Source organism: Anoplolepis gracilipes, chromosome 5 (genome assembly GCF_047496725.1).
Source record: "Anoplolepis gracilipes chromosome 5, ASM4749672v1, whole genome shotgun sequence".
In the NCBI taxonomy this organism is placed as follows: domain Eukaryota; kingdom Metazoa; phylum Arthropoda; class Insecta; order Hymenoptera; family Formicidae; genus Anoplolepis; species Anoplolepis gracilipes.
The window spans coordinates 2105276-2117284 of NC_132974.1; the positions used below are offsets into that span (position 1 = coordinate 2105276).

At 38.9% G+C, this 12009-nt stretch overlaps 1 protein-coding gene across 3 annotated transcripts in view; it reads left to right on the forward strand.

The window, feature by feature from the left end:
- Osp (myosin phosphatase Rho interacting protein outspread) overlaps positions 1-12009 on the forward strand; it is a 163828-nt gene that overhangs the window by 44087 nt on the left and 107732 nt on the right. For all 3 annotated transcript variants that reach the window (XM_072892505.1, XM_072892506.1, XM_072892504.1), the window contains one exon: positions 5113-5193. In XM_072892505.1, coding sequence (XP_072748606.1) covers positions 5113-5193 — 81 coding nt within the window. The remainder of the gene's footprint in view (positions 1-5112; positions 5194-12009) is intronic.

Sequence of the window (12009 nt, forward strand, 5' to 3'; positions counted from 1 at the left end):
TTTCGCTCGACGAATCGTACCTGCGAATTTCCTGTACCGTAATATGTAAAGAGAAAGAGAGAGAGAAGAGAAACGTTAGAATCATATCTGCCAACTATATAGGCCGAGACGCGCGAAACGATGCATGATACAAGAAGACACGTTTAGCATGTCAATGATGTGCGTGTTTGTTTGGCCTGTCCTTCAAACAGCGTTTTTTCACAGCGGGGAGCACGTCGTTATCGTGAAAGTGCGTGCAATCGTGCGACGATAATCACGCGGCCTTGTAGAAAACGCGTCGATAATGCCTAATGTCGGATGAAAATGATGGATGCAGTGAAAACATGGAAAACTCTATATCATGCTCGTGATAAAAGTAAAGGTTTCGAGAAATCGATGGTATTGGTGGGATTTTTTTCTCTTGCAATAATGAGAACAGAATTATTAAGAGAGATATTTATAACACATATATCTCGTTATAATAATTAAAATGTTTAGAATGTAATGCGATTAAAATGGATTAAAAGTAAATAAAGTAAGGAAAAATGTTAAACAACAGTACGAGGACGTTAGCTAAAGATAAAGAGAAGGCAAAGTATGGTTAGAGTTTTTCTGTTATTATAAACATCAATTTATTATAATCAAATAGTTCTCTCTTTTCTATTTTTAGGATGCTACCAGTCGTTCTACTTTCATAGCGACTAAGAGAAATTGATTTATGCGTCTCTGCTTTATTTTTTCTCCGGCACATTCCACGCGCAAACTTTTTCTCTGTCGGCAATCTCGCCCGAGAGTTACGTGTACGCAATATCACCGACTTGCGTGGATGTTGAACGAATGATTAAGAGAACCGGGGATTAAAGGAGGATTTGCGTGTGAACGCTAGTAAGAGCATCGCATTTTTTGTCGATCGACTTGCGATATCGCGCGTGAGGGGCGATAAAAAAATAGACTCTCTCGTTATCGAAGTCGCGTGTATCGCAATTAAAGATGCCTTGAGCGGCGGGATAGAGGCAGGATGTTATTTCGAACTTCTCTAATCCTCGTCTTTCTCTCTCTCTCTCTCTCTCTCTCTTTTTCTCTCTTTCTCTCTCCTCATCCTCCTACGATCGGCAGATCGCATCGCGCGATAACGGTCGAGGTGGGGACGAGTTTCCAGTACACACGGGGATTCGTTCGATCCGCGGGCACCGGATGTGGGATATACAGGCGACGAGACGCGTGGGATTCCTCTCCTCTAACACGCGAATACGCACCACGGTAGACGACCGGTCGACGAGGGAACTTTCCCACTGACAATGAGCGGAGAACGAAGTTTTTCGGAAGACTGTCGGATCTGAAAAATTACAGCTAATAAAGAATAACGAGGCTCTCTCTTTCAGCTATTGAAAATTATTTAATCGTTGATGTAAAAGGACGCATTATTTTTAAACCTTTCTTCAAAATTTAGCTGTGGTAAAATTTCTTTGATTTTAGAATCGACAGAATAAAATTGATCATATATACATTATATATTTATTTTACTATTTAGAGAAAACTCTCATTTTTATATGATAGCGAAACACATACATACCAAGCTAATTTCTATTTTCGAATTTATCTAATTATCTTTGTATGTTTTATTTGGAACGTTGTAATTATTAGTTAGGGGAAAACTAGTTTAGTTTCTAATTAGTGAAGATCAGGCGTAAGTAGATGTTTATTACTAGTTAGTATCCGTTCATAATTCGTTAAAGTCTGGAACGAGAGTCTCGGGAAACGGCAGGGAATTTTTAAATTCCATGTACGTGACGACTTTAATATTTCCGGGAAAGGAGGAGGGTGGAGCAGGGCAAGTTCTCAAGGGTTATATTCAAGGAAACATATATTTCCGGCAAAAATCTCCTAGCTGCCGTCTACGAGCCATGCTTTCCGCATTTCAAGTCCGCAGGAATCGAATTAATGCGCGCAACGGGATCTTCTTATTGGGCAGGCATCGCTCGCGACACGCTCTGTTTGGCTAACGAGGCGGCGGACGTGGCAGCGGACCTTTAATTGCTTTAATAAAGTGTAGTTCGAAGCGCGTCGTGGCACGTTGCGCCGCCGCGCTCGCAATTCTCGCCATCGAGAGGCCGAGGAGAAACACGAGAAGAGAACCCGCGCTCCCGCACCACCTACGTCGGCCGTTAGTAGCGCGGGGGCACGTTTACGTCGGCCTTATTAGATATTAGAGGCGTAACGGACCCCCTCGCCCCCCCCCCTTCCCCGGGCGATCTAGGTCGCGTCGTTTCGAGCTTAAGGACTGGCAAGGACTCCGCTCCGCGAAGCGTGCCAAGGACGACCAGAAGGAAGCGGTCCACCCGACCGGAGAGCGAGCGACTTGCTGTCCAATTATTGTCAATTGTGAGACAAGTGTCTCCGATTGCGTAACGTCGCGATAGGCGCATTCGTTGAGGCGCGCGAGAAATGGAGAAAGAAAGAGAGAGAGAGAGAGAACTCATGAATTATCCTTAATGAACCGTCTGGAGAGGTAGGATATTTTCAGCAAGCGTGAAAAAATCGGATGATAGCCGTGACAGACCCGAGTTGTGGAGAACTGCACCGCGAATTAGCGTGATAAATCGTAATGTGAATAAAATTTCCGTATCGAAATATTGAAATTAATAATGTAAGCTGTGTTCTCCCTTTAACTACAGATTTATTGCCTAACTTACATGTTTAGGTGATTTGAATCGGATTTTAAATAAAGATACCTTTTAATCTAAATGCAATCCACTTTAATCTAAATCACTTTAATTTAAACACAATCTATTATAGAATCAATATTATAATTAGTATATGGAAAAGGCGTGTTTCATAAATTGTATCCGGTGATTGCAGGAAATTTTATTCATTCACACTTTAAAAATTTATTCATGAAAAAATTATAAAGTAGAATATTGCGTCAGCTTACTTATGTTAAATGGTTTTTCGCGTAGAATGTTATTTCATAATAATACTCGCCGATACGTTTTAATGACTGACGACACGCTATAATAGGAAGGTTTATGGTTCGCTACGTTCGTGCTGTCAGTACGTGACAATCAACACACCGGAAGTTAATTGTGAACGTACGACGAGTGACAGGAAATCATGCAAACCGGACGGAAAGCGGTTAAACAGAGCGTACGTACCCCGGGTCGACGAGATCGATTCAGTCGACGAAAAGACGGAATTTTATCCGTGACTAACAAAACATCACGTCCGCATTATTAATGTACCAATTATTAGGCGACTTTCGATTAACCTTGCGCTTTTCAGCAAATGTTTTCTCAATATAAGCAGTAATTGTGATCACGGTCGGTAAGATAATTGGACCGTGAATCCGGCATTTGACATTCTTACACATGAAATAGCATGGAAAGTTTCCTCTGGCTTTTATTTATCTGCGATGTTCGCCAATTGAGAAGATCCGTTTAGTTGCTTTTTATATATTTCTTAGGTGAAATAATCAATTAAAAAATGAATGATGTTTGTGTACACCGAGATATCTTTCACTTTAGGATGATAATATACATATTATATTTAGATGACATATATATATTTTATATATTATAATTGGATGATATATGTGTATATATATATATATATATATATATATATATATATATATATATATATATAATTTTTTTTAAGTTTAAAACCATGTCTTTAACAAAAAAAAGAATGCACGTCTATTAAGCTGGCAAAGCTACTTCGGCACATTTGAATAAAACCTACACAGAAATTTAGTAAATTCGTTGCTCCAGCCATTTCGGAAAAACTGATGACTGTGGAAAATTCGGGGGCTGTGTTAGCTTAATGTACGTAAAATATGCCTTCACACTTGAAGGAAATCTTCTGATGCAAAATTGCTCCGTATCTAACCAACTATTTATTTCACTGATACGGAAATCATCTGTATTATATAATATGAGCGATGAAATTTTATTTAGGAGTTTTATGTGTATTGAAAACTATATCATATTTTAATGAATCACATATATTTTCTTTCATTTATCGCGTTTGTTTATTTCACGTACGATGATCCGGATTCGCTCGTTCGTTGACTTCGGCATGTGTTTACTGTTTAGATATCGAGTGTTTTTGTCGCGGATGCTCAACGTTCTTTCGTTTAATCCGTAGAAAGAAGCGCCATAATTCTGCCGAAGGAGAGAGGCGCGGAAGGCCTCTCGTACGTAGAGCAGTCTGCCTTTATTTCTCTATAAAACCGAACGAATTCTCGTTCTTACTACGATCCTTTCACGAGAGATGATCGCTTCGTTTCGAGATTACCGCGCAATAGGAGACGACGTATTACTTCTTCGCACGAGAGAGCGGCCTTTTTGCCAGTTTGGCCACGCCGACCGTGCCGCTTCATCGTGTAACCGCGGCACGATGGCCATTATCTCGTAGTAATACGCGGTATTATCTACTACGAGGTTATAACGAGTGTCAAATTATTGCGCACTGATTGCTGCATATTAGCGCGAATGTTCGCGTCTTCGCGCGTCGGATAAGTCTTTGAACACTCTCCAAAGACGTAGATTTATTTAAGTTGATGTTGTGCTCGTTACACTCCAGTTGTAACCTTACGCAATTGTATATATCTTGGTATTTTATTAGATTAAGCGAATCAAATATGAATTTGATTGCTTGTGCTATAGCGTATACAAATGAGTGGTAATTTTTCGAGAATAGGAATTAATAATTTTTTTTTTAATGGACATTATTAAACTATGCAGTTTTATATTTTTATTATTTAAATCAATGACTTTTAATAAAAAACGTCTACAAGGTTTTTATCTCGTATGAAGTAGGACGAAAACTCTCGAGAAATTTTCTGGAAAGTTGGAGAGTTATTTCTCTCTCTCTTTATTTCATTCTGTTTCTGATATATTCTTTTCAGACATGTATCGTACTTTTTTCTTATTATAAAAAATTGTTATATACATTATTTCCTTCGCCAATTATTTCAATTCGATAATTTTTAATTAACTTGAACAACTACTCTCTTAAAATTCTTTTTACATATATGTAATATATCTTTTCCTGCTTAAAGATTAATTTCCAATTATCTCAGAAAACAATAACGCACAAACAAATATTTATAAAATCAACTATTTCTCGTTTCAGGCTACAAGGAAGATTTCGAAATGTGGATACTTGTTCGTTGCGCCTGGATGGGATTTTTCAAACCCCCTGAACCGGACAAAGGTGAGTTTTTTTTTATCATCCGATTAAGGAAGACTGATATTTTTTTATTGGATGTCTATTGAATTACACCGTAGAGGTGGTGGAAAAGGATTTTCGATCGCGTCGCGATCGATTCCACCGATCACTTCCGTTTCGATGCTCAGGGCTACATTATCGGCCGATCGCTTCTATCGATCACGGGAGATCGCGCCGCGAGATGTAGATCGAGCCGCGCAATTTGCTCATTATCGAGAAAGTGAGGATAAGCGGGATGCCGTTTCTTCTCGTATCCTCAGAAAGACCCGCGCGATACGTTTTTCCACGGTCTCTCGCGATGCGATTCGCTCCGCGAAAACGTGACTTCGAGAAACACGTATATAAACGAAGTCGTTCCGGCTTTATTTTACATTTATGGTGGCGCGTGCACGCGCGCACGAATGTTGTTCCTTTCTAAACTTTCTCCGACGTGAAACGGTCGTTAACACTTTATATGAATGTTTTTTTTTTTTTTTCATTTTGACGTATCGGTCGCGTTGAAAAATCGCAATTTTTCGAAATCGAAATAGAACCTTCAAAGAAGTTGTTTTCGACGTTTGATTGCAATTCGTTTAAGAGATGCAGAAACACGGATGCCGGTTCGCCAAGGTGTCGGTCGTATGATTTATGCTCGTTTAATAGGACCGCCAATAAACAGTTTCCTTTGGCTGTTGCAATTTTCTCTGTCAAAGACCACCGCGACATGTGCGATTTGATTGACGTGTCGAGAATCCGGGGACAGTACCGTTAATTGAAAACGTGAGGATGTCGAGAGGGAAGATTGACAATTGTGTAAAAATTATAATAATTCATAGAATCGCTAACATTGTTATATCAGTAAACACGTGGTAACCTTTAAAAACAACCGTAAGGTTCTTATTAATACGTATAGAAGAGATTGCTTATTAATTAAGAAAAACTAGCTGTTCTAGCGATATTCTTGAAATATGAAGGAAATGTCAAGAGAGAGAGAGATATAGTTAAATCGTTACTATCAAAGATCAACAATCACCTTTAGTTGTTGCGAAGTTACGTTTGTTTATCGTCATATTACAACAGTTTTGTAATTTTTTAGAAAATATGGCACGTGTAATTATCATTAATAGTATATATTTATGAATTAAATTGTTCGCGAGAAAATGCCAAGAAACGCGCAATTTCCTCGTTTGACGTTTTTATCTTTAAAGAGTAAGGTATATTCTTGATTATAGCCGTGATTTTTATAGGATCGATAATTATCGACGTGTATCGAGAGTGTTCGTATTATCCTGCTTGCAGACGCGCGAGTAGAAAGCGGTCTTATGGTGACCGTCTCTGGCCTCGATCTTAGTTTCTCGCTCGCGATAATCTCTCGTGTGATGTTCCATGACAAGCCGACCACTCCGATTTTTGCTACAATTTTTCAATTTATCCCTAATCAAGTACGCTTTCACGGAGTATTGCCGCATGCGATAGTGATTCTCTCCGATGAAAGTACTGTTTCATTCGCGCGCGCGTTTATTTTTTATTGTTATAATTACGGTAATACTTTTTATTTCGCACACATTATTATCTATTCATGTTATTTGTTTCCCACGGTACAAGTCTAGGGTCCTTGCAGTGTATTAGAATTTGTATATTCTTAATTTTCTTAAAAGCCTCTTGAGGGTAGCAATAAACGTTTTCTATTATTTACTGCTACTTCGAGTGTCTGTATAAACCGCGCTTGTCATAAAACGAGGAAATTATTCGGTGAATGACTTCTTGAAGATTGTCTCGATTACCTACGATCTCGATTAACTGTCGTCTTCGCGGTCGAAGACGGTATCATCGGCAGATTACGTGGACCGCGACGCGAATCCGTAAATCTCGGTCGTTGCGTCGCGGAGAAAGTGAATAATTAGAAACCGCTTTAAGAATGTCTTAAAGGTCTTTGGAGCCCGAGCAATGAAACGGTGCGTAACAGTTATTAATGCGTGGTTACCAACTCTTTAATTAAGTGGACCTTGCTAATTCGTAAGCGACTCTCTCGTCGCCGGAATTTTCTCCCTTTCCACCTTCTCAATGACATGTCTCCTCGCCGTGTTCAACAATTTACCAACCGTATCACGATTGACGTTATTTTATCTTCCGACACTGGTACTTAAGAGACTCGGATTCTTGAAAGATTATTACTTAATATTTTATGGCATTCCTATCCAACTCTTTTCTTGTCGATGCATAAACAGTCACGAGCAGTCGGATGGCAAACGCGCATATTTGTGATTTCTTTGCATCTCAACGGTCTGATCTGTCATTACTTTTATGTCAAAGAGGTATAATTAAAGTCTTAGATAATTCGCTTATAATTTTAATAATTTTAATAAATCTGAATTTTTTCGGAAACATTAATTTAATTAAAAAACCCATGTTATTTTATTAAATTAACAAAGCAATTATGAATTGTTACATATATATTTTATTTACTTATTCATATTTATGAATAAGTTGAATATATAATGGAATTTTTCGTGACATTTGATACAAGTATTCGCAATTTATACATTTTCCGATTAACTAGATAAGTTCATTATTTATCTATTGGTTATCATCTTTCTCGAACCCATCATGAGTGTCATGAGAAAATTCTCCGATTCGTTCGCGACTGGAAACTGGACGGTGCAGAGTCGGTCCGTTTGTTGGATATTTCACACGTTTCAAATTTCACGACGACCGATAAAGTACAACTCATCGGGATATAATAAAGCGACGCCTCTATTTTCACTCCGGTAGTACCTCGAGGCACATCGAGAGAAGTCGAATGGTAGGAATCTCTCACGGGTCGTGAGATCGAAGAGGATCGATGGATCTCCGTTGCAATATTGTGGTTAGGAGAGAAATACTCTCGCGAGCATGCGTAACTATTTGTGCGGCTGCAAATTACATTTGTTCCATTCTCCTCTCGATTTCCCTCTGAAGTTGAAAGTCTTTCCTTGATTAAAAAAGAAAGAGATATTTTAATTTTTATTAAGATTGACTTCACACGTACAATCAAAATGTATAATAATACGATGAGATATTTAATATATTTGTTAAAGAAGATTTAGCATCTGTTTCTTTTAACCGTTATCTGTTATCCAACCAAACGAGAAAGCTCAATTTGCAGCACAATATTAATCCTCAGCAGGCATCATAAATTCTGTTAAGCTTTTAATGCCATATACAGTTTATATAATTTTATTTAAAAAGAGATGTTACGAAAATTAGAAAGAAATTATATGAAAGTAATTTTAATTATACAATCGTATGACTCATTTTAATTATACAGTCTGTTCACAACTACATTTTTAAGTAACATTTTTATATTTCAAAGATTCCGTTGAAAGTTAATATACATATATGTCTACGCAATCGATTGCGAATCCTCGATATTGGGATACTATTGCATTTATGTTAGAATGCACATAGTAAAAGCGCGGAGTAAAAAATAGAAAACAATGAAAACCGTTCGAAATTGACGCTAAAGCAAACGTTGCGTTACAGCATGACGTGCTTGTGCGCGACAGTAAAACGCTCCGTTATACATTCATGGCGTGTTTGTGCCGTTTTAACGACACCGTAAACCGATAAGGTGCAACAACTCTGGCCATAAGCGCAACAGCGCGGGCCAGTTCTTTTTATTGCGTAATAGTATTGGCGAAAATAAACAACCTTCATATTACGTGTAAAAAGTGAACTCTATCAGTCAACTGTGGTTATAGCTACGCAAAAAGAGTGCAGAGTCAAATGTGATAATATATAATGTAAATAACGTAAACGCGCGGAGGCACGTATTATCGTGTTGCTGAAAATGCACACGGATTAATTTCAGTATCGGCCGCGAACACGTGCCGATTTGATAACAGCCGTAATCAGTAATCGGAACGAGAAGACGAGAGATAACACAATGGTAGCGGCGATTAATTTACGAATTGTTTAACTAATTGAATCGGTCGCGATATTATTTTTGAGAGTCGCGACCTCGATTAATTTATCGATTCTGTGTTAATCGATTAAGCGCGATCGCTTACGAGGCAGAAATGATTTAATTGCAACGCATCCGTTCTGCAGAGTCAGCCGATATTAATATATGTGTCGCCGCAGCGTTTTACACATGTTTAATTAGCCTTTAACGCAAAACAATATGCGTACGTTACGCAACAATTTGCTTCCGCGACACGATTTTTTTATCGTCAAACGCTGTCATCGTAATAGTGATTAAGAAAGCAATGTCGCACTTTTTTTTTCGAACGAGCTTTATCTTTCCGTTTCCTCTTTTACGTCCTATTGTCCCGAAAAATACATATTCAGTGATGTGATGACGCCTTGTTGCATAATATCCATGTGTATTTTGTTGCGCCACACCTATGACACCTGCTAGTTGTCACATTTGGCGCTAATCTGAAATGTAAACATTCTTATCTCACAGGAAAGAGACGGAGAACGCGTGTCTTCTCGTTTTCGTATTGAGTGACTTCATTCTCGTCTGTTCATTGAAAATAAAACGTCGTATCTATTTTTTTTTTATCACGCAATTGTAAGAAAGACGTTCGTCTTGTGAATGCCTCAGTGTGTTATCAAATTTATAAGAATTGTTTTGGAATCGATTTTAATTTTCCGCATTTTTCATATAAATATTATCAAGAGTTCTTGACGTGTCAATATTGCATTTCATAATTACCGGAAAAAGACGTTATCGATATCATAAAAAATATTTTATAATAGATTCCATGAGGCGCTTCGAGTTCACGAAATATTGGCAAGATACTAAATGTCTAAGAATGGAAAAAAAAATTCTCTGTTCTCTTCTTCTTTGAAATATTTATCACAAAGAATGCAATTCGAGATTTGTTAAAGCATTTCGTCGTGAAAGTGTTTTACGACATCAGCGACTCATTCTGTATATAAGCGATAAAACGCAATATGACACGTGTTAAAATGACATCTCGAAATACCATTGACCAAAAACTCAGCGAAATGAGTCGAACTAGTCGAGCATCATTCCTTGCGATAACGACGACAACAATTCCGACATTTCACCTCGCATTTCATAATTCAATTGCAAACGATCGAACATAATTCCAGCACGTCACACGCACATTGCCCTTCTTTAATTATCCAATTAACGCGCTTACCTCGATCCATCGCTTGCTGCGAATGAGACTATTGAAAATCGAGAGCCAGGGAATTCACGAGATATTTTCCCAAACATGAGCGAGAAAGACGGCGAACGAGATGCAGATGGGACGCGATGAAATTAGCACGGCGCATTTAAATGAATCGCGCAGGAAGCGCGAAAAAAGATGGAGGTCGGATGCGCGCGCGAAACATTCCCGAGCCGCAGATTTACATGGTACGCACGGCGCGTACTTTGTTTCCTTTCGCTGTTTTTCTTTTCGGTCTCGCTGTGAAATTGTAAGTGTGTAAGTTGTTGCTCGCATTATTTCCAACATTCCTGACACGTGTACGTTACGCGGTCTCAAAGATCAGCCGGCGTTAAGCTTAGGTGCGCCGCGTATCACGTCTCACACGATGAACGAGCCTCGTAAATCGCGACGTTAATCACGGCCGCACGAAATTGTTTACACGACGTTTCTAATGGACGTTTAACGACTCCATTCCGGGATTACATTTGGCGAGGTCGAGAATGATTAATTCTCCCTTAAAAGCGAGTAAAAGCGAAAAAATTGGCACTTGCATTCGAGATAAATATTAGTACACGAAATATCAAACAATTAAATTTTTACTTGTCAGAAGTTATTGATGAAAATCACAAGTTTCAATTACTTGTATCGATGTGCTTTTATTTTTTTTTTCTGCTTGCTAGCGTTTATTTCATTTGCTTTGACAGAGAAAAATGAATAGTATTTGAGGAATAATTTACGACTTTAATTGATATGTAAATAGATTGCTTAAATTTTACCAGAGCGATTTATACAGTTTTATTATTCATTTACGACAGAGCCGCAATTTATTTTCGATGCGTGCTTCCGCGCGATAAAACAATTTAATCGGACGCATTCGCGATTCTATGCGTAGCCTTAATGAGCATGTTGCTGCTTGCTACGATGCAGTCGTCGCGTCGCGTCGCGTCGTCGGTCGACCTGCACACGCGAATAGTACGCGGCTTAAGCCTGCCGCTGCGAAATGCATTTGCTTACAGCTGGCTCACGTACGTTCATATAAAACATCGCATTATTCGCGAGTTATGCTCCGTATGCATGTCGATGCTTCTCTTTTTTCGCTCTTCCCTCTCTTTGTGCTGCCTCTTAAAGTCTTTTTCGGGCAGCCCTTAGCGCACATATGCGCCTCGTCGCCCTTTGCTTTCCTTCCCTTTTCTTTTTTTCCTCACCAGGTTTTTTTAGCGCGCGACGAATGCAAATGTATCTTCGATCCATCCAAATCCGATGAAATATATTAGACACACGAGCCTGAATAAAAAATAGTTGCCGCGCGCGCAAAGTTGGCGTGGAAAGACTCTCGTCGCGATCGGGATCGCAATAAACAGGCTCTTAGGAATCCGATGATATATATTAAGCCGAAAAATATTTTCGCCTTTGTGAATCGCGCTTACCATCTGCGCGCCGTTGCAAAAGTTCGCGACTCACTGTCGTTTCATCGCGCGATGCTTTGCAACGTTTACGAGCGACGTATATCAGCGGTTTTCAACGCACTACGTCTGCAACTCGGAAATGTTACTTATAGAAAGATTAGTTGCAGTATAGTTATGGTGTTGGCAACAGTCTCGAACAGCTCTTCTCTACACTTGAATGGGAGAGAATCTCAGTAGATTAGTCAACTAGT